Source organism: Rutilus rutilus (genome assembly GCF_951802725.1).
Source record: "Rutilus rutilus genome assembly, chromosome: 9".
Classification (NCBI taxonomy): Eukaryota; Metazoa; Chordata; class Actinopteri; order Cypriniformes; family Leuciscidae; genus Rutilus; species Rutilus rutilus.
In genome coordinates, this window is record NC_140223.1 from 35,428,117 (window position 1) to 35,452,612 (window position 24,496).

Here is a 24,496-nt window from a genome sequence, read left to right on the forward strand (position 1 = left end):
CTCTACCAGGCATGGTCACAATCAAGACTTGTGCTGCTTTGATAGCTCCATTCAAGCAAATGTATTAATCCTGCATGCCCATGTATATACAATACCTAAGGACAGAATATTAAAACAGGTATAGTTTTATAGGGTTTTTAATTATATAATTTTTTTTTATAATGTAAATATTAAACTTCCAAATTTAAACTGATGACAGAACAGTACAGCAGCTAGACTAATTATTTTCCATTTGGTTTTCTGCTTTATCTCGGGATCCACATCCCGTAGAGAGTATGTCAGCTCCAGTTTGGATCCAGCCTCTTACAAAGACTTCAGATGCCCCAAACTTATGAACAGATGACTCCAACTCCTGCGAGGACTTCAGATGACGCAAACTCTGAATCAACATGCACCAATGCTACTTTTTCCACATATTAGAATCATTATGTCCATAACTCATAATAATTACTTCAATAAAGCTCATTGTTTCTGCCTTAAATTCCAAATACATTACTTGGACACACACGGCAAATGTGAATTGAATTGAAATATAAATTACTTAAAGCAAGAAAAAAAAAAAAATCCAGATTAAAACACAGTTGAGACAAAGCGTGTTAATGCTTAAATATTTTAAATTGCACAGTGTTGAGTAACAAGTAACAATAAGGAAATGTGCCATACATATTTTGTTGAACATTAGAGTGAAGATTGGTACAGAACATCAAGGAGATGTTGACTTGTTTTATGATGACATCAGAATTATCTGTTACGTGAGAAAACAAAGTGCCTCATCTTATAGCTCTAAACAAATCATTTCAGAAAAATAAGTTTTATAATAAAAATAAAAAAACACTGCAAAACCAAGTAGCTTTTTAAAATGTCATATTCTCCTTTAATTACTTATGGAAAATTGGCAATTTTTGACCGTTGTAACAAGCACAAAATGTTTTTGCGAATTTCTGGCAAATTTAAGCCATAAATAAGAGGATTGAGAACAGGAGGAATAATCAGAAATTCCACTGAAAAGAATATACCCACAATCTTGTATTTGTCTGAATCATACCGACTTAGAGCAATGTCACAAAATGATGCTATAGAGTAGTTCAGAAAGCTTATAATGTGAGGAAGACATGTTTGTAATGCTTTGCCCCTAAATTCTTTGGAGCTTTTGTGACAAATTATCAAAATTCGGACATAAGTATATAAAATGAAGAAGGCAGGGAGAAAAACTGTTGTTGTTGAGACAAAAAATCCAAGTATGTTGTTACTCAAAGTGGAAGTCCCACAAGAGAGCCGAACCACAGACCAGTTGGAACAGTACAGTCGAGCTATGTCAGTCCCACACAAAGGCAACCTGGCTGAGAAGAATATTAGAAGACCCATAGAAAATGCTGCATAAAGTGATGCTATTGCCATGTACGATGCTGTTACTTTTGAGGTCATAATTTTATGATATTTTAAAGGGTTACATATGGCAACATATCTGTCATATGCCATCAGAGTTAATATTGTATATTCAGATATTGCAAAAGAATAAATTGTAAAAATCTGAACAAAACACGCTGGCCTAGAAATGGTATTTGTATTAGAAAGAAGATCAACCATTATCCTAGGGAAAAAACCAGCTGACCCATAGAGATCATTGAGAGACAAGCAAAATATCAGGATGTACATTGGCTCATGAAGGGATCTCTCTTTAAACACCACAAACAAAATGATGGCATTAAATAATATAATTGCTAAATAAACTGTAAGTGTCAAAATTAGGATGAAATATTTAATATGAACAAACTCCTTGAACAAAGTAAAGTAAAAATATGAAGGCATAGTTACATTTTCCATTTGCTGTTCAAAACAATGAAATTGCCACATAAATAAATGTATAGATTCAGTTGATGTCCGTTATTTGAAGAAAAAAACTTCCAATAGTTTTTGATGAACTCTGTTCAGTCGAGTCTATAAATTTTGTTTTAAAGTTAAAATCAAGAGAGATGCTCATAATAGTGAAGGAAAAAGTGAGGAGAACTAGTTGTTGCCTTTGATCTGAGGCAACTGCTGAATTTGCTGTAAGTGGTTAATATAACAGCGTTACACCATCTGGGGCACATATACCAACAGAACTCATGGGAATTTACCTCATTAGTTTAGCTATTTGTTGAGTAAAAAAAACAAAAATGGTGGCAATAGGTAATGGCTGTATAAAAATCTGGCATAAAACACAAGACTTAAATGGTAAGTTCGCTGATTTTCAACCCGCTTTGAATTGTTACAGTGTTTCTAGTATATGTAAATTAACAATGTTTACTCTCCTAAAAAAAATCCCGTTTTTTTTTGTCAGCATGAACAGTGGGATTGACAGAGAGTTTAACAAATTAACAAAACCGTTATTGTTGTACTTTGTAGTACTTTTAATAAGGGTAGTACTTTGTCTACTCTTTAAACAGCATTATGATACAAATTAAACACTTCAACAGCCTTCTCACCTGTACTCAACAGTGTTTAGCTTAAGGGGGTTGGGAAGAAGATGTTCCTTGTTCCTCTTCTTTGCAAATCAACTCATGAAATGAAAGCTTTAGCGTAAATTCTGTTAGGAAGACTCAATCGTTGTGTCACTTATTACCTCCACATCTAACCAATCACGTGCTAATTCTTGCAGTATAAAAGATTGGTACTTACACGTCTGAGTTCGCAGATGCTGACGCTGCCAATTACCTCCATCCTCCCCACCTCCACCAAGATGGTCCCTTCCGCTCCATCCTCCCCACAACCACCAGGGTGGTCCCTTCCCATACCTCCCGAGGGTCGGCTGCACCCCTGCGTTCTTCTTCAGGCAGGAAATGCAGTTTCCGCTACGCCAAAGAACTTTATAAATATTTGCTTGCTGGGCTGTTAATAAATATATGCTTTGTTATATCATTCTATCTCCTGAGTCTTTCTGGTAGAAATGGCAGTTTCTTATAGTTTTTTCCCCTCCATTTGGCCTAAAACACTGTTCCTCGTCATCCACTTTGAAATGGAGACTACAAACACTGAGGTTTTTCCAGCCCAGGCTAGAGCTATCTGTGGCAACATTTCTGCAAAATGATATTACATTGCGTCATTCATGTTGCGTAACAGTTTCAAAGTGAAATGTCTAGTGAGTGGTGCTAAAAAGCGTGAACAGTTTTATTCGAAACAGATGATCGTGAATCTGGCAATGTTTTATTACATTTGTTTTTGTATGTATCACCGCAGTTCTGAATTGAAATGTCCGGTGAGTGGCGTTAAGGTAAATGCTCCATTGCATTTTAAAACCAAAAATAAACCCTAAACCTAGTGTTAACAAAGGAAAGTGTGACATAAAAACCCAATTGCAGAAGCAACCGTGGTATTTTAGCTTGTTTCTAGAAGTCTTTTTGAGTTATTTTATCATAACTCGTGTTTCACAGGATTGTTCCAAGTACAATTATGTACCAGCTGAGCTACAGAGCAAGCTTAGTATATCACAAAAGTCAAACATATAGTGCTGGTTTTGTGATGCAACCTCCTAAATGTATTCGTTGACAAATCATGCACTATAGTAAAAAGTGTTAAGAGGTCATAATTTTATATTTTGCAAGGAGCCACGTGAAAATGCATCCATAATCCATAATCTGCATCTGCATGTAATCATAATTTTCTATGAAAAGGATTAAAAGTAGGGGTGTAACGATTCGTTTTAACAACGATTCGATTCGTGGTTGTCGATACGATTCAAGGACGATATTGGTTCATTTAGATTAGAACGATCCGATCCGAATCGATTCAGTGACAGCCAAAAATTCTTGTAAGGGAATCAGGTATCAATTAATTATGGATATAAACAAACAAGTAAACAACAATTAATGTCAAATGCATTCACATTTTATTTGAATAAAGTAGGACTGCACGATTATGACAAAAATTATAACTGTCGATTATTCCCTTGAAATTGTAATTGCGATTATTAATTACGATTATCACAACATTGAATGATGTTTTGAATAGTTTGGCCATGGGACCCACATTTCCCCATGGTCATCAAGCCGCGACCCACCTTTTTAGGAATTATATAGGCCTATTATAATACATTTGTTTACACAAAAATTGTTGACACACAAGTTCTGTCCCCCTTTACTTAACATACAAAAAAAAAAAAATGTAAGAATATGACAAATACTGATAAACAGTAGGCACTTCGAGGTTAAGCTATTAAATAGCAGTCCCAAACTAGTTTTTGTTAATACAATCTTGGTATGAGCCACCACAGTCATATAAAAATATACAAAATAACCAGTAAGTGGCATTTTGTTATGGAAACAAACAACAATTAGGCTACCATGGTGATACACAATACTTAGAAGAACTGGTAAAGAAACATGGAAACTGCTCCTGATAAATAGCAACACACATGACGTACCAATAACGTAATTTATTGGTATTTTACTTTTATTTCTTAACTTACTAATTTACGACGTTGCATTCTCGTATGTCTTTTGCACTTTAGTGAAGTGATACAGCGCGCTCCGCCGCATTTGCGCGTGCAATTGAAGAGTGCAGTACTCACTACTGCAGTATAGCGGCTGAGAGGACAGGAAAGTCCGTTTTTCTGAGGTGACTGAGAGACTTTGCGCTGCTGCTGGCGCGTCACGCATGGCGACGACGTCACAGATAGGCAGACTGAATCGAGTAACGTTTAACGCCTTTATCATTAAAAGTGCTAAGTGCTATACATATAAAGTCTGACGTGCTTAAATCCAATGCGTTATTTCCTAGTACCGATACAATCGATTCATTACCTTTTAAAACGATGTTAGATCGATATATGTCAACTTGCTGAGCACAGATCGATGTAGTTGGATCGTAGGAATATAAATCGATACATCGATGTAGTTGATGAATCGTTACACCCCTAATTAAAAGTGCTTGCTGTTTTTTTTTTTTTTTTTTTTCTGCCTCTAGTATTAATTTCTGTTGGAGACTGCAGTGATATGTATGTATCGGTACGTATATTTGCAGTTACATTTTTCCAACGAGGCTGTGTTGTTTTTCCGTTGCGGTTTTCTCTCTGTTTTTACGATTCTTTGCTGTTTTTAGACACTGCCTACAATGTACTGGATCTCCGCACATACTAACCTAGAATACTGTCTAACACTTGATGGCTGCTCTGTCAAGTCTTCGTCGTCGGTTAGGAACCTGGGTGTGCTCTTTGATACCAATCTTTCATTTGAAAGCCACGTTTCTAGCATCTGTAAAACCACATTCTTCCATCTTAAAAATATATCTAAATTACGACATGTGTGTTATGAGTGTGAAGGATGAACCCAATCGCAGACAGTTTGCAGGACACACAAGGTTTATTGGTGACAGAAAACAGGGAAAACAAAACCCACGAGGGAGCAAAACATAGACAGGGCAAATAAAGAGTAACAAAAACTAGACTATGACTAGACAATTAACTAGACAATAAGCAAACAGCAAATACAAGATCAGAACTTCACTAGACAATCCACTTGACAGGAATACTCACAGGTAGATCACACAATGTTTGACAATGAACCGACACAAGACAGCAGACATGAGGGGATTAAATAGGGAACAAATGAGGCCAACAGGTGATAATGGGGAAACAATAATGACTAAACAAGGATAACAAGGAGGGCGGGGCTAGATGACGAGACAGCACAAGCACATGGCCCAGCAAAAGGCCATGTGTGTGCACATAAAACATGGGTCTGTCATGATCCTGCCTCAAGACCAGGGAAAATCAAAGACTAGATGGCAGAATCATGACAGTATGCTTTTAATGAAAAATGTGGAAAAGTTAGTTCATGCGTTCATGACCTCAAGGCTAGATTATTGTAATGCTCTTATAGGTGGATGCCCTGCACACATAATAAACAAACTACAGCTGGTCCAAAAAGCAGCAGCTAGAGTTCTTACTAGAATCAGGAAGTATGACCATATTAGCACAGTTCTGTCAACACTGCATTGGCTCCCTATTAAACATCATACAAATTTTTAAATATTGCTGATTACTTACAAAGCACTAAATGGTTTAGCTCCCCAGTACTTGAGCGAGCCCTTAACGCATTATAGTCCTTCTCGTCTATTGCGATCTCAAAATTCTGGCCAGTTGATAATACCTAGAGTATCAAAATCGACTACTGGCAGTAGATCCTTTTCGTATTTGCACCTAAACTCTGGAACAGTCTCCTTAACATTGTCCAGGAAGCAGACAAACTCTGTCAGTTTAAATCTAGAATAAAAACACATCTCTTTAACATTCTACATTCCTATTATTCAGCTGCATAAATTAGGTCAGCTGGAACCGGGAACAATTTCTATAACAACTGATGTACTCATTACACCATCAGAAGAATGGCATCTACGCTAATGTTAGTCTTTCTGCTTATTCCGAGGTTTACTGTAATCAGCTGGATCCAGGCCGTATCCAGATCAGATGGTGGACCAACGCCTAGTTGGACACGACTACAACGCATGATGTAGTCAGCCAGATCTGGGCCGTATCCAGATAAGATGGAGGACCTGCGCCTAGACACGACCACAACGCATCCCTGAAGTGTCACCAGAGGTTGTGTCAACTAGACTCCCCCCTTTGAAGGCCTCATCGACACGACAGCCATCAGCACTGATCCTCAACAAACCCGTCCATACCGGCGTGATGACTCCGATCTTAAACCAGATGGAACTGGATAATATTCTGATTGTTCCAATCCAATGTGTCTTCTGACCTGTAATGCTGCCTGGATCATAATCATACACTGTTCGTTCGTTGGCCAGAGGAGAACTGGCCCCCCGACTGAGCCTGGTTTCTCCTAAGGTTTTTTTATCCATCCTGCCACCTGATGGAGTTTTGGTTCCTTGCCACTGTCGCCTTTTTTCACCTTTGTTGGCATTGGCTTTTAGCTTGCATAGTTGGGGACATTAAATTTAACATTTAATTGAATATTCAACAATAATATTGATCTGCCTGCATTGACACCATTATATGAGAACTGAACTGAGCTGGACAGTGACATCACAGTGTTCTCCATATGGTTATATATATAAATTAACTAAATTAATAACTTTTTTACAACAAAATGAAACATCACTGAACTTACTTAAGCTGGACTGTGACGCTATCTTATTCTGGAAACAAACTTTGTTGCATTTTCCTGTTATCTCTGTAAAACTGTTTTGAAATAATCTGCATTGTAAAAAGTGCTATATAAATAAATGTGACTTGACTTGACTTCATGGACTTTTAGTTTGGTTTTCATTATTTCCTGTTGTTTTTGTTCAAGTTTCCTGCCATTTCTGCACTCCTGGTTTGTTACCATCAATATTCATTTAATCATCACAGCTGTTCGTATTTGAGTTCGTTATCATTGTATACTTAAGTTCGTCTCGGTTACTATTGTAACCTCGGATCCCTTAGAGAAGTGAACTAGTATTGCTTAAGTAGCTTGCGCTATGGGAAAAACTCCTTTTCTTGAGAATATTGAAGCCAAATTTTTAAAACGCAGTGCAGCTGCACAGCAGACAGCTAGCTGAGCATTAGCGCGGCCATTGGCTGTGCTGCAGCAACTGCACGAACCTATGGCGAGGCGGCTCATGCGCACGAAACATTCAGGCCGCTTCGTGCCCATGCGCATCAGAGCCCGCCGGAATGGCCGTGGCTTATAGCTATATAAGTCCCCATTTTCGCCATAGAATCAGGTTTAAATCGACTGAAGCGATCCCCTGGTCTAAGCACAGTAGCACGGCGGGTTACGTTAGTAACCGAGACGTTCCCTTTCGAGAGGTCTCTCGTATTGCGTAAGTAGCTCACGCTATGGGAACCCCTTTCAAAATGTTGTGCGTGCTTAAAACTTCGCCCCATACTATAGCCTAGGACAGAGCGCCCGAGGCCCATAGAAGAGTAAAGTTATGAGTCCTAATAGAGGCCAGACTAGTGACGAGCCTCATATTTGGAACCAAGGAATGGGCCTTAAAAAGGGCCAAGCCCCTTGTAACAAGGTTAAATGTTGTGGGAAGAAGGAGGCGGGAACCGGCGAACATTCAATCACATTTTAATGATACAAATAAAACAAATACAAAACGAAAGTAAAAGACAGCAGCCCCTCACGGACGACTGCTGTCACAATAAAACAAAACACAACACAAGTTCAGGCCTGTCCTCTCTCGATCTCCACTGTCATTGCTCCCCCTTTATGCTTCCGCTCCTCCATGAGAGATACGAGACCGGTGCGTCGCGCAGGTGTCGCTCATCAGTAATCACGCCACCGTCTCGTCCTGCTCGCCACATACCCCCATCGCCCCTCGCAGGCTGGGTGTTACCCACGAGACTGCACTCTACTCCCCCCCTCCCCGTCCTCCGGGGAGACCGGACACGGCGGCTGTAGTACCTGGGGGTCTGGGCAGACGAGGCGAGAGAAAAGGAGACGGAAGCATGAGGAGCGACAGAGACGAGAGAGGGGAGAGAGAGAGAAAAAAAAAAAAAAAATCTTGGTCCGGTTCCCACAAAGCGCTGCCATCTGGCCCTACACCAGCTGGGTGATCTTCTCCGCGGTGCCTGGCGGTGGCGCTGGATAGCCCTCGGTGGACGGCACGACACTCCCCCGCCGCCTGGTGGACGGCGACGGCTCCTCCGGGTACGGACAGATGGCCTCTCTCGATCTCCACTGTCATTGCTCCCCCTTTATGCTTCCGCTCCTCCATGAGAGATACGAGACCGGTGCGTCGCGCAGGTGTCACTCATCAGTAATCACACCACCGGCCTCGTGTCGCTATCTCACGGCCCTCGGCCTCGTCCTGCTCGCACACCCCTTATTTATAATGTATAAGAACCGTAGTTCAGGTTGAACCATGACTAGATATACATCGGGCCTTAAAGTATGGTGAATTGTGCTTAACACTTATTATATTCTAAGAACCTTTGCTTGTAAAGCTGGAACTTCGAGGTTATAAAATCTCATAAATGTGGATGGCGAGGCCCAGCCGGCCGCCACACTGATATCTTCAATTGGTATTCCACTCAACCATGCCCATGACGAGGCCATGCCTCTCGTGGAATGAGCTCTGATGCCAATGGGACAACGGAGGCCCTTAGACTCATAAGCTAAGACTCCATTCCTCACATTCGGATGCAGTGAGGGAAAAGCTGTCATCCTTGTCGTCCTCCTCGTCTGATGCCCCAAAAGAGACGAGACCGGCCGTTCACTGAGAGGGCTGGTCTGCCTGTGTGAACAGGACCGGCGAGGGTGTTTCTCTGGGAGAGAGCGAGGCACGCGGGGACTCGGCCGGTGTGTGCTCGCTCGTATTCGTCCGCTCTGGCATCCTCTGTGCGTGGCGCTTTTTCTTGCACGGTTAGAGCTAAGGAAAAGGGGGAGCGGGCGCGGGTCGTCGTCGGCGAAGCTGGCCAGTCGAGCCCTCAGTGTAGAGAGCGCCATTTCAAAACACTCCGGGCAGCCGCCCTTAGCAGTGTTGGGAACGTTACTTAAAAAAAGTAATTAGTTATAGTTACTAGTTACTTCTCACAAAAAGTAACTGCGTTAGTAACTGAATTACATCATTACAAAAGTAACTAATTACTAGCGAAAGTAACTATTGCGTTACTTAAAAAAAAAGTTTAAATACAAGAAATTTCTTGGATACCCCCAATGTGAAATGTTAAATGAATGAAATGGACACTAAATAGAACATCTTATTATTATTAAACATTGTACACTAATCTACACTAGTTTAATGTTGCTGTGGGACAATGTGAGAGACACCTATTAACTTAAATATTAAAATATTATCATTACTATAGTGGAACAACAAAATAATAGATGGTTTGGAACTTTTAATATTTATTGCACAGGCCACAACTGGCCAACAAATAAGTCTTAAAATAAATCATGCTTCTTAAGAAATGTACCAAAAATAAATAAATAGTAGCCTTATAAAAATATTCATACACATACACTAGTGCATATAATTAAAATAAAACTCACACACCTTTACAACTGGTAGACATTCTGTATAGCTTTTAGTTTTAGTTAGTTTTTTCTTCCTCACAATAGTAAGTTTAACAAAAAGTGCTCTCAATATAATACTGAACAATGTATCAACATAAATAATAATAATACAATATAATCTTTTGTGGGTTTATTTTTATAACCTACAGAGAACGTCATCATCAGAGGTTATTTATTTTAGCCAAATTCTAGTCATGTTTGCCGCACGTGTTCACAACCGCCAAACAAATATGTTTGAACGTTCCCTGCAGGTTATTTTGGAGTTTATGTTATATAAACTAATTAAAACATTGCATATGATACCAATATGCTACATATATTATTCTAATGCTGAAATGTGTAATTTATTTATAAATAAAGTATTTATGCTCAGACACATTCGGTCTCTCTCGCGCACTGTCGAGCGCGTTCTCGGACACATTCGGTCTCTCTCGCGCAATGTCGAGCGCGTTCTCGGACACATTCGGTCTCTGCCGCGCACTGTTAAACGCGATCTCGGACACACTCGGTCTCTCTCGCGCACTATCGAGCGCGTTCTCGGACACATTCGGTCTCTGCCGCGCACTGTCAAACGCGTTCTCGGACACATTCGGTCTCTGCCACGCACTGTCAAACGCGTTCTCGGACACACTCGGTCTCTCTCGCGCACGGTCGAGCGCTCTCGCGACATTCGCCTCGCTTTTGTCCAGTCCGGCGCCTCATAAACACTCACACACCAGAGAAAAAAACTTTGCAGCTCCTATGGCTGAGAGAGAGCCTACTCGGATGAAAACCGCTTCAGTGAGCTCAACTATAGTAACGCCGCATTTTTATTGACAGTAACGGTAACGGCGTTGTAATGGAGGAAGCAGTAATTAGTTTGATTACTCGTTACTGAAAAAAATAACGCCGTTAGTAACGCCGTTTATTTATAACGCCGTTATTCCCATCACTGGCCCTTAGAGAGTGCAGCTTCCTGTCACGGCCCAGACAGGAAGCGCAGAGGATGTGATGATCTCCGCCGAAAAGAGGGCCTCTACACGAGGTGCAGGTGACCCGAGGCATTTGAAACAATGGCTGAGAAAATTGCTCTTTTCGAAAGTGAGTCGCAGCGGCGAACACACTAGCTTTTGTAAAAGGATATAGCGCTCCGGATGGCACAGCTGAACAGCGGGCTGAAGGCGGCGTCCAGTGAAACCAGGAAGCCGGCGTCCTCAGAGCTGCTAAGCAGGTGGCTTGTTCCGCTGAAGGTTTTTCGACGGCGGCGAAGAAGTCTTCTTAATCCGGAGGACAGCGAAGTGGAGACTTGCTGAAGGAGATTAAATCTGATTCTAGGGCGAAAATGGGGGCTTTGCTATAAGCCACGCACATTCTGGCAGGCTCTGACGCGGCCTGATTGGTTCGCACACATGAGCCGCCTTGCAATAGGTTCGTGCAGTTGCTGAAGCACAGCCAATGACCTCTCTAGATGCTCAGCTAGCTGTCTGCTGTGCGGCTGCACTGCGTTTTAAAAATTTGGCTTCAATATTCTTGAGAAAAGGAGTTTTTCCCATAGCGTAAGCTACTTACGCAATACGAGAGACCTCTTGAAAGGGAACCTGTGTTTCCTCATTAATTGTTGGTTATTGTTTGTGTTACGTGTATGCTGTTACGCCTTGTGGATTATTTGAGTTTGTTTAATATGAAATACCATCGTATCGGTATCAATCATTTAATTCGTAAATGACAAGTACTGTATTATTGTATTACCAAGAAAGGTAAAGAAATGTTTATGTATAAAGTGAAATGACACATTAATGATTAATATTTATAAACATTTCAGGAACAATTACTGGTATTGAAGGTAATAATGCAGTCTAATAAAGGGAGGTTTAAAGCACTTAATGAATGGAAATTTAGTATTTTCTGTGACTCAATCTAAAGTGAGGAATATTTACTCCTAATAACTATTAACAGCTCCTTAACTACTAGTTTAAAATGCTGTACATCAGTTCGGTATGGTCAACAAGTTTTTAACAAAGGGTAACAAAAAAGATCTAACTTTTTACACATGAGCTAATTAAAAATAATACTTTATTAATTACAATGACAATGAACAAAAAAAAACACTATGTATATAGCCTAATAATGTACAGTATTTACATTTATTTTCCCTACATCTTTAAAGAGAACAGCAGGGAAAACACTTTTTTGTTTTTGCTCATTTATTTTGAAAATGCTAAGCTAATGCATGAATTCATGTCAGAAGTAATTGCTCATATCAGTTAAATTACACAGGCTGACTTTAGCTATTTTTATAATTAAACCTATGATGTATACATGTTAAATAAATAAATAAAGATTGATTGATTGATACCAGAGAACCCATTTCATCACACAATCAAATTCTGAAAAAAATAGGCACTATCTATAATATTTCATTTTCATGAGTGTCTGTGGTGCTTATCTTAAGTTAGCCAGCAGGTTGTGCCATTGTGCTAGAATTACATGCTACTGAAAATAAGAAGCATATTATAATAATAAGAAAAGTTCTTGATAACAGAAGTTTCTACAGATATCAGTTCTGGATGTTTAGAAAGAGAATATTTTATTTCAAAATATATGAATGATAAAAAATAAATAATAATAATAATTACTATAATATGCTAGTTTTTATATTTTGTTTGTGAATTCATCACTGTGTCCAAACATAAGGCACTGCAGGTCAAAGATCACTCAATGTTAATGGGACCAAATGTTGATAAAACACCACCAAATGATGTAACTCAACAAAGACTCAAGGTCGTTAAGTTGTTTTCACTTCTAATATGCTCCCTTGGCCATCCCAGGAAAGGATACTGTTAACCACGCCTCCCAGTGGTCCAAGATAAATGGACCTTCAGGTTAATTAGACATAAAACACTTTAATTAAGTCCCTTGGTCAAAAGGCCAAGACCAGTCCCAATGAGGCTTGTGATTGTGGTGACCCTAAGAGGAGAATGGTGGTGGAAAATATGAAGACTGAAAATAATTTTTGTGACTTACTACAATATCTTTCTCCAAAATGTGTCAAAGATTCTCAATAAAAAAAAAAAAAAAAAAATAGACCGACAGTGTGTGTAGTATTCCTACATTGTGATACAAGACAGTCAGATATCAGAGGCAACATATGTTCCTCAAAACAAACCTGAACACCTCAATATTGGAATAATTCAAGGTCAACACAACAGCCTCTTAAATGCCTACAAACACTCAAGTCTCACTTAAGCTCAAGTGTTCAAAAAGGGCATAAGTAAACCAATATATCCTTCAAAAAGGTCTCTTCAACATAATGGATTAATAAAATAATGTAAAGTAAAGTGAAAGTCAAATCCTACTTGAACTGGACGTGCTGGTTTCGGCCTCATTATCGACTCATATTTGAAACACACGCTATTCACATATATAAATAATAATAACAATAGCCTATAGCAGGCGGCCTTTAAATCGTTCACAAGGAACACTTCAGTACACTACACTACACTACACTACACTACACTACAGAAAAAAAAAAAAAAAATGGATTACCATATGTTACTTCAATCTCATTTCATAACGTCATAACAAATGGAAACATTTGGAGTAAGTAAAAACATGAAGCCTAATATTTGGTGCATTTTGCTTTTCAAACGCACAGCGCGAGTGACGCAAACTCACAGTGAGTGCAGAGACAATTTACTGAAGCAATCGAGCCACTCTAAACTATGAAACATTATTGTTACCACATTATACATATCTACATTTGAGAAGATATCCACAAACACAGTATTTAACAGCAAACACTGGTCTAAACAGTAGTAAAGTCAAGTCAAGTCAGCTTCATTTATATAGCGCTTTTAACAATGTAGATTGTTCCAAAGCAGCTTTACAGTGATAATAGGAAATTAAAGTAACAGAGATTGTTTTGGCTTTACAGCAGCTCTAGAATAAAGTTATTGTCCAGCTAAAGTTAGTTTGATTGATTCACTTCCGTTGCAACGATCATTAGTTGTTAACTTAGGGGCCGCTAACACGACACCGTTTTAACAGAAAACTCTTAAATTCTTTCTGCGCAAATTCAAAAACGCGAACAAGTAAGAACGCCGTTGGCATGCACATGCACATTACGAGTTCAGTCTATAGGGATGCATGTTTGAATATATATGTGCGCAGGCGTGTAGTCCTTCCCTACAAATCAACCCTCAACATACAACTTGTCTGGCCTTAACATTTATAATACAGAATTTGTATCGCTTCCGCGTAGCCACGCGAACCGGAATTATCCCGACAACGTTTTATCTGTAGAGAGGTAAAGGGAAGGGAGGGAGGCCTTCACAGGGGAGAGTCTGGTTGACACTTCAGGACTGCGTTGTCGTCACATCCAGGCGCAGGTCCTTCATCAGATCTGGATCCGGCGGACTGCAGTAAACCTCGGGATAAACAGAGAGACTAATATTAGCATAAACGCCATTCTTCTTATGATGTAACGAGTACATCAGGATTTATGGGAAGTGTTCCCGGTTCCGGCTGACCTAATCTATGCAGCCTAACATTGAATTATAAAAGTCTATAATGTTGTAAGCTCGCGCTCGATCGGCCCAAAACCGGCATCCGACCAGCGCGGAAAGTCTTTACGTGTTACTGTCCTTTTCTCGAGGCAAAGTATTTTTGGATTAAATGTAATACATTTGAAAATGTATTTTCTCGTTATTTCATCTGACTCCATAAATGAAAAGGTTTTAATGATATCTGTGGGTCATTAATTGTGAGCAAATGTTTGACTATTCCTTTTAACTCTTTAATGCAAATAATGTCAAAGTCAGTTAGAATAATCAAATTTAACAATTTATTATGTCAGGTAAATGTATCATGCCAATTTCATAATCAATTCAAAGATAATCGATACAAAACATCAAATACTCTGGAATAAAGAGAAAAGATGCAACCCAACATTAAGAAATATGTCACAGGTCGGGGCGGGCCAATCAGGCTGCACCCACCCCTGAGACCCGTTACCACCCTTGGGGAGTCGGACAGAGGTCAGGCAAGGATGACAGACAACAAGACTTCAAGTAAACAGTATTTTATTGAGTATAAAAATGGATAAGAAGATTTAAAATGGTGAGTCTTCTGGGCAGGGTCGTTCCGTCTTACGGACCCGCCGAAGGCCCACAGAGTGCAGTGTAGGGGGTGCTCTGGTAAGTGGCTTCGCTGTCTTCCAGTGGAAGGGACGAGTCGGGGCTCACGACTGGGAGGAGGCTGCTGCAGGACAGTTCAGGTGTGTATTTCGGGTGACGTACTCCCTTCTTCCCAGGGGGAAGACGGGTCGGAACTTGCGACCGGAGGAACTGTGGTGAAACAGTTGAGGTGCGTGTTTCGGGTACGTACTCCTCTTCTTCACAGCGGGAAGCAGACAGAGGGGTACGACGAGGGGAATTCCTGCGAGCAGTCAGGTGGATAGTCGGGTATGAAATCCCCTTCTTTGTCAAGCGACAAGCAGAGAACTTGGGGCTGGGGAGCTTCACTGCAGGGCAGTCAGGTGAGTATACAGGCACGTAATCCTCTTCTTCTACAGGTGACAGACAGAGAACTTGCGGCTGGAGGGCTTCACTGCAGAGCAGTCAGGTGAGTGTACAGGCACGTAATCCTCTTCTTCTACAGGTGACAGACAGAGAACTTGCGGCTGGAGGGCTTCACTGCAGAGCAGTCAGGTGAGTGTACAGGCACGTAATCCTCTTCTTGGCTGGAGGGCTTCACTGCAGAGCAGTCAGGTGAGTGTACAGGCACGTAATCCTCTTCTTCTACAGGTGACAGACAGAGAACTTGCGGCTGGAGGGCTTCACTGCAGAGCAGTCAGGTGAGTGTACTGCAAAGCAGTCGGTTAAGCATTCACCTACGTGTCCCTCTTCACAATGGGCTGTCAGATAGTACACTCAAATATCTGTGGAGTACAACAGTGTTAGCCTCTTACGTCTTAGAACATGATAGAAAACTCAGGTAAGTAATGGACATCCAGCGTGTTTAAGTTCACACTTCACACATCAAGACAGTCATCACATCACTTCATCACTGCAATTCAGCACTCAGTGGGAAATACATATATAGATGGCCGTCGCCCATTTTCTGACCTGGCATTCACATCAGGTAATCCCATAGACAAGAGAGAGAAGATGGAGATCGATTGGACTACTCACAGTCTCTCACAAACGATCTTACTGTACAGCGATTTCCTTCCTCCGGTTGAGTCAGCGTGCTCTTTCTCCCAAACTCACAGTTCCGCGCCCATTTGCCAGCCACACTTCCTCTTCTCCACCGCTCACGCTTCCTCCGAGATACCAACATGACATCATGACTTTGCGTAAACATACACGCCACTTTCAAGTCAAGTGGCGTGTTATCTATACGCATTTTGAGCTATCCGCGTGTATGTCCACGCCGTCATCTTCCGCGTGTATGTCTACGCCGTTAAATGTCCGAGTGATTCCGCGTGTATGTCTACGCCGTTAAATGTCCGAGCGAAACGAAGCAAAATGTAAATCTACATCTGGGGAGCGATATTTTTTTACTAGGATGGTAGGGGAAGACTCATAAATGGTATTAACCCCAGTGACGGGTAGGTTTAGGGACGGGGTTGGGGTAAGTCATATATATTTATATAGAGAGTAATGTAACATTCAGGTCAACGGCGTTGATAAACACGCTGAAAAGCGATTATGCGTGTTGATAGCACGCCAAAAGTGGAAATACGAATTGGCGTGTCATACATACGCCATTTCATGAGATCAGTCTGGAGATACAGTCCCCAAACTACCTCCCCTTTGGTCTGAACTCTCTCCCTTTATCCTCCCCTAATGGCAACGTGTCCCAATCGCGGGGCTTCAATCCCCTCGTGCACAGCTGCCGGCGATTTTTGCTAATCACCCCATTCGCGGGGATTTTGCGCTAACCCGGAACTAGCCCGGTGTTCCGTTGTTATGGGTCCGGCGGGAGGCAATCTCGGCGAACATTAGTTCCGCCTTGCAAGGGAAAAAGTTGGAATTTCGTCACCTCGTGACAAATACATGAGGCTGAGAGGTCTCACTCTCAGCCTCAAGGGCCAATCTGATGTACAGAAAAGGCCCCGAATCCCATACTGCATTTCATTATATAGTCAGGACCTTTTTCACTTGGAAACATGTACTAACAAAAGAAATTTGCATTCAGAGGTTGCACCTTTTGGGGGGGTAGGAGACCATTTGTCTAGAAACCACCTTCCTTTGTCTGTCAGTTATCCCTAAACTCTTAAAAACCTTATTACCTTTTGTTTTACTTATTTGGAAATGAGACATTTGTACCAGTCGCAATGAGACATTTTAAATGATACCAAACATGAAAAATACTCTGTGATAATCATTCACATTAAACTATACATTTTCTTGGGTGAATTCAGGTGATCTGAGCATGTGAGAGAGGGGGTGGGGAAGAGGGGGAGAGATGTGTTCTGAGGTGAGACTTTGCCTCTCAAATGGTGAGTTCAAATGGAAATTTCCAGAGAGGTCCTTTGTTCTCTCAGGGTCTGGGTGCTCTTCAACCAGACTGTCCGGCATTTCCTAATTTTTCAATTCTTACAATGTGTTATGTGTATGCTAGGTCAAAGAGATGTGTTTTTAGTCTAGCTTTGAACTGACAGAGTGTGTCTGCTTCCCGGACAATGTTAGGAAGACTGTTCCAAAGTTTTGGTGCTAAATTGGAAAAGGATCTACCGCCAGCAGTCGATTTTGATATTCTAGGTATCAACTGGATGGAATTTTGAGATCGCAATAGACGAGAAGGACTATAATGCGTTAAGAGCTCGCTCAAGTACTGCGGAGCTAAACCATTTAGTGCTTTGTAAGTAATCAGCAATATTTAAAAATGTATACAATGTTTAATATGCAGCCAATGCAGTGTTGACAGAACCGGGCTAATATGGTCATACTTCCTGGTTCTGGTAAGAACTCTAGCTGCTGTGTTTTGGACCAGCTATAATTTGTTTATTAAGTGTGCAGGGCAACCACCCATAATAGCATTACAATAATTTAGCCTTGATGTCATGGCCGCATGGACTAATTGTTCCACATTTGTCAATGAGAGCATACGGCATAATTTAGATATATTTTTAAGATGGAAAAATGCAGTTTTACAGATACTAGACACGTGTCAAAGAGCACACCCAGGTTCCTAACCAACGACGAAGACTTGACAGAGCAGCCATCAAGTGTTAGACAGTATTCTAGATTATTACGTGAGGAAGTTTTTTGTCCAATAATTAAAATCTCAATCAGAATTAAGTAGTCGAAAATTACTATTCATCCAATTTTTTTATATCAGCTATGCATTCTGTTAATTTTGTGAATTGGTAAGTTTCGTCAGGGCGTGAAGAAACAGAGCTGAGTATCATCAGCATTACAGTGAAAACTAATTCCATGCTTCCTAATGATATCTCCCAAGGGTAGCATGTATAGAGTGAAAAGCAACAGTCCTACTACTGAGCCTTGTGGTACGCCATACTGAACTTGTGATCGATGAGACATCTCTCAGATAAGTATGATTTAAACCATGTTAATGCAATTCCACTAATGCCAACATAATTTTCTAGTCTATTTAAAGAATGTTGTGGTCAATAGTTTCAAATGCAGCACTAAGATCGAGTAACACTAATAGAGAGATTCAACCACAATCGGATGATAGGAGCAAATCATTTGTGACTCTAATGAGAGCTGTCTCAGTACTATTGTAACCGATGTTAGGGCCGAGGGACAATTACCACACTCCGGAGGAGCAGACACCAGAGGCAGACAACAGGATGACTTTTAAAGGTAGGTCTTTTATTAATTTAAAAGAATAAAAACAGTGCTGAGAATATTCGTGGCTGGAACCCGGTTGGGGAAGAGGAACTGGGGGGGAAATATTCCTCTTCTCTACTGGCTCGTGGGTGGGACAATGGCTTCTTCTCGTCTTTTCGACTCGTCAGAAAGGTGCTTATGGGACAGACAGAAATTTCTTCTCATTTCCTTGGCTCGTCGAAATGTACCTGTAGGACGGACCGAGGCTTCTCGCCTTCAGCTTTCCCCACGGACAGAGCAGGTAAGTATTCGGCTCGTGAAGATGTTCTTAGGACAGCCGATCGAATAACAGCAGCTTCCTCACCTCTTCGGAGGGACAGACAGTGACGGTGCTCAGCCTCGGCTTGGGGACGTGTTCATGGAACAGCCGATCGAATGACAGCAGCTTCCTCACCTCTTCTGAGGGACAGACAGTGACGGTGCTCAGACTCGGCTTGGGGACGTGTTCAAGGAACAGCCGATCGAATAACAGCAGCTTCCTCACCTCTTCGGAGGGACAGACGGTGACGGTGCTCAGCCTCGGCTTGGGGACGTGTTCATGGAACAGCCGATCGAATGACAGCAGCTTCCTCACCTCTTCGGAGGGACAGACAGTGACGGTGCTCAGACTCGGCTTGGGGACGTGTTCATGGAACAGCCGATCGAATAACAGCAGCTTCCTCACCTCTTCGGAGTGACAGACAGTGACGGTGCTCAGCCTCGGCTTGGGGACGTGTTCATGGAACAGCCGATCGAATGACAGCAGCTTCCTCACCTCTTCTCTTCGGAGGGACAGACAGTGACGGTGCTCAGACTCGGCTTGGGGACATGTTCATGGAACAGCCGATCGAATAACAGCAGCTTCCTCACCTCTTCGGAGGGACAGACAGTGACGGTGCTCAGCCTCGGCTTGGGGACGTGTTCATGGAACAGCCGATCGAATGACAGCAGCTTCCTCACCTCTTCGGAGGGACAGACAGTGACGGTGCTCAGACTCGGCTTGGGGATGTGTTCATGGAACAGCCGATCGAATGACAGCAGCTTCCTCACCTCTTCGGAGGGACAGACAGTGACGGTGCTCAGACTCGGCTTGTGGACGTGTTCATAGAACAGCCGATCGAATGACAGCAGCTTCCTCACCTCTTCTGAGGGACAGACAGTAACGGTGGATCAGGCAATAACAAGTGAGACAGGACTGTAGTAATTTACCCGCCTTTACTCTCGTTCCGTGCGTAGCAGAGCGGCGTCGTTGGGAGAGTTCGTGAGACTGGACTTTTGTGGACGTGAGAGACAGTGCTCGTGGAGTGTGGTACTCGGGGTGCGTTGAGCTCTTTCCTCCCACCATACACTCAAGTGGGAACCTGGACACAGCTTTAGGCAGATCAATTTGAAAGAATCTTCACAGTCATAAGTCAATATTCATCCATCAAAGTTTCAGAGGAAACGCAGTCGTTTGATCTCACCACACTTGTGCATAAATCACTCTTATAAATCTTCACACGTGTGCGCTTCACTCTTTCAGACACTGCAAACTCACTTCATCTCCACAGTGATTAATCGACTCATTTCTCTTCTCTCTGTAGGGTGGATGACTCGAGGAATAATGTTTTCAGAAGATCAGCATGAACACATCAACGATCCTCCCAGCTGTTTCAGTTACTACGCTTCGTTCTGTCAACAAGATCATATACACTGCCCGCAAACAAAGGTTAGTTGCACACTGGTGATGGTCAATCTTCAAATGTGGTTCTCAACGGGTAATAAATGAAAGGGTGCACTTAACTTTTCCTCGGTGAGTCACTCAACATCCTGCAGTGGTTTTCTCTCTCACTTACTTCATTGCGTTGCTGTCTGTGGTTTCTTCAGAAAACTCACTAAATGAGCATGCCTCGGGGAATCTCACAGTAGAACTCCGATCCGGCATTAAACCTTCAGCCTTCTTATTTCACCACCGTTGTCAGAACACACACTGCTGCCTGCCCGTGCCCCACACTGCTCAAACACTCTGTTTTTATGCTCCTATTCCTGAGCACATGCTTCAATGAAGCGCAGCTGATTTGATTCAGCTGGCGCTCGTTTATGGCCAACACTCAACAGAGCCAGAATTAGAACCAATGAGGAATCTTTTTGGATTTGCCAGGTTTTCACCCGGTGACACCCTCCCCCACCGGATCCGTTCTAGTCCCGAGAACGGGGCTCAGACTCCCACTCTCCGTATCTTGCAGGGGGTACTCCTCGGGTCTCCCGTTGGGAGCGTCGAGCTGGGGCAGCGGGTTCTTCCTCTCTTGGCTCCGGAGTGGGGGCTCTACGGATCATAGCCCAGCCCACCCAAGGTGGTGCAGGGGCCACAGGCGCTGGTGCATCTGGCTCTTGTCTCGGGTAATTGGGACAAGGGCGCAGCAAGTTTCGGTGCAGGACTCTCACGGGGCCGGGCTTACCCTCGGGACGGATGGTGTACACGGGCTGGTCAGGCCTCTGCCGTCGCTCCACTACGTAGGGGGTGGCCTCCCACCGGTCGCTAAGTTTCCCCTTCCCTTGGCGCCGGTTATCCCGCACCAGCACCCGTTCTCCGGGCAACAAAGGGGCCTCTCGGGCAGTGCGGTCGTACAAGCGCTTGTTTTTCTTGGCTGCTACGTCGAGATGTTTGGATACCTTGTCATAGGCAGAGTGGAGTTGGCGGTGGTGTCGATGTACCCATTCAGTAGTGGTGGCGGGGGCCTCAGCTGGAGCCGTCCCCAACAGCAGATCCGTGGGCAGACGTACATGTCTCCCAAACATCAGGTAAGTAGGGGCATACCCCGTTGTGCTGTGGATACTGTTATTGTAGGCCTGTACCAGGGCCGGTAGACTGTCCGTCCAGTACCCTTGGTGGTCCGCATCCAATGTCCCTAACAGACTCAGGAGCGTCTGATTAAAACGTTCACACCCCCCGTTCCCCTGTGGGTGATAAGGCGTGGTGCGGGTCTTCCGGCATCCGTACAGATTGCATAGCTCCTGGACGACATGGGACTCAAAGTTCGGCCCTTGGTCGGAATGGAGCGTCTCAGGGCATCCAAAGGGCTGGAAGACGTGTCTCCATAGAGCACTGGCAGTGGTGGTGGCGGTCTGATCTAAGGTTGGTATGGCCCAGGCATATTTGGTGAATAAATCGGTGACTACCAAGATGTTCTGGTAGCGATCGGTAGGGCGACTTAAGGTCAAAAAATCCATAGCCACCATATGTAACGGGGCTCTAGGTCTCACTGAGACCATGGGGGCCCTCACGTCTCGCCGGGACTTGAACAGCGTACAACGGGGGCATCCTTGTACATACCTCCCCACCGACTCTTCTATCCCACTCCAAAAGAAGTGCCGGCGCAGTAGTGACACCGTCCGTTCTTGGCCCTGATGTCCTAGCTGGTCATGATAGGCCTGGAGCAACGGCTGGATTTGGGTTTCGGGCACCACCACTTGGGATACCAGCTCGTGGGTCCTGGAGTCCAGAACGGACCTGCAGATCACACCATCTCGCAACTTCAATCTTTTCCACTGCCCCAGAAGCTTCCTTACTCTCCCCGGATGTTCGCGTCGTTCTTCCGCCCCAGGGAGTTCGTTCCGCTCCAGGTAGGTACGTAGGGTAGCCAACCCTGCATCCTGTTCTTGCCGTTCCCTCCATCGACGGGGGTCCCATCCCCAACTTACTGGTACTCCCTCCGCTCGTGCTCCAGGTGCTTCCACTACTCCCACCATCAGCCCTTCTTCTGGTTCTGGCCCTGGCATTCCCCCTTCTCTAGCTGGTGGTAATCGGGACAGGACATCGGCATTTATGTGCTCTCGGCCTGGTCGATATTGTAGCCGATAGTTGAAGTTGGCGAGCTGGGCCACCCACCGCTGCTCCACCGCCCCTAGCTTCGCGGTTTGGAGATGCACCAGTGGACTGTTATCGGTTACCGCCAGTACTTCGGCTCCCCACAGGTAATCCTTAAACTTCTCACATAAAGCCCACTTCAGGGCCAACAGCTCGATTTTGAAAGAGCTGTAATTAGCATCGTTCCGTTCAGCAGGGTGGAGGCTCCGGCTGGCGTAAGCAATGACCCTTTCCGCTCCATCTTGTCGTTGGGCTAGTACGGCTCCCAATCCGCTGTTGCTAGCGTCGGTGTAGAGGATGAAAGGTTGGGTGAAATCGGCATAAGCCAGAATGGGGGCCTGTAACAACTCCTGCTTAAGTCGGTGGAAGGCGGTCTCGCACTCCGGACTCCAGGTGATGGTGGGGGAACTCCGGCTCCGTGACACACCAGCCCCGGCCAACAGCTGATTCAGGGGTTTTGCAATTTTTGAGAAGTCTTTTATGAAACGCCTGTAATAGCCGACGAATCCCAGAAAGGATCGCACCTGCCTCACGGTTTTCGGTGGGACCCAACCCTGCACCGCGGACACCTTCTCTGGATCGACGGCCACCCCTGCAGCGCTCACTCGGTGCCCCAGGAACTGAACCTCCTTTTTGAGGAGCTGGCATTTCCCTGGTTGGAGCTTCAGCCCGTACCGCTCCATTGCCCGGAAGACTTGCTCCAGATGTAACAAGTGGGAATTGAAGTCGGGGGAATAGACGATCACATCATCTAAATAGACCAGGGTGGAGTCCATCAGCTGCCCTCCCAGGCATCGCTGCATAAGCCTCTGGAAGGTCGCAGGGGCGTTGCAGAGGCCGAAGGGCATACGGTCCCATTCAAACAGGCCGAAGGGGGTGGTAAAGGCAGTCTTCTCGCGGTCTTGTTCCTCCACTCTCACCTGCCAGTAGCCACTCGCCAAGTCCAAGGTGGAATACCAGCTGGCGTTGGTCAGCCCCGTAAGGGAATCCTCGATCCGGGGCAGGGGGAAGGCATCCTTCTTCGTCACCAAGTTCAGTTTGCGATAGTCTACGCAAAATCTCCAAGAGCCCGTCTTCTTACGGACTAGGACAATTGGGGCGGCCCATGGACTGCTGCTCTCTCGAATGACTCCACGTCCTAACATTCCTTTTAATAAGGCACGGACTTCTGTATATAAAGTCGGGGGTACCGGACGGTACCGCTCTCGACTGGGTGGAGCATCTCCGGTAGGTATAGCGTGTTTGACTATATCGGTGCACCCATAGTCCTCATCATGGGTGGAAAAGACGTGTTGCCACTTGGCCAGTAAACTCTGAAGTCGGCGGGTTTGTTCCTCCAATAGGCCCTCCCCCTGCAGGGACTCGCTCAGTAGGTGGATCGGCATGCCTCGTGTAGCGGGACCAGGGCAAGACTCTTCCCTTGCCAAACCGATTTCGACCACTGTTGCGCTCACCTGGCAGAAGTGGACCTCCTGCTCCTCCCTCAACTGATGGGGACTTACTGGCGTGATACGGGTCAGTCGTTGGTGCCGGTAGAGATGAACAGGGTAAGTATTCGTGTTCCTCACTTTGACTACAATTCGGCCCCCGACGGGCTACTGTTAACCCCCGAGCGACTTCAATAGTCTGACACTCCCAGTGGGGCTCAACAAGGATGCAATCTTCGGGGCCATAGGCCCGCCCTGGAAGCCGAACCCAGACCATAGCCTCGCTCTGGGCAGGGACAGAGACAGCATAGCGACAGGCTACCCGACCAACGGCTTCCCAATCTCGTTGGGAGCTTGCGACCTGCACTCGCCGACAGTCGGTCACAACACGCTCCC

The 24,496-nt window shown here is 44.0% G+C and overlaps 1 protein-coding gene across 1 annotated transcript; it reads right to left on the reverse strand.

The window, feature by feature from the left end:
• Positions 1-882: 882 nt before the first annotated feature.
• or64a1 (odorant receptor, family 64, subfamily A, member 1) lies at positions 883-1,824 on the reverse strand (the record flags this gene model as incomplete). Its single annotated transcript, XM_084419657.1, has 1 exon — positions 883-1,824. The coding sequence occupies one exon, from the start codon at positions 1,822-1,824 to the stop codon at positions 883-885; it is 942 nt and encodes a 313-aa protein (XP_084275783.1).
• Positions 1,825-24,496: the final 22,672 nt, after the last annotated feature.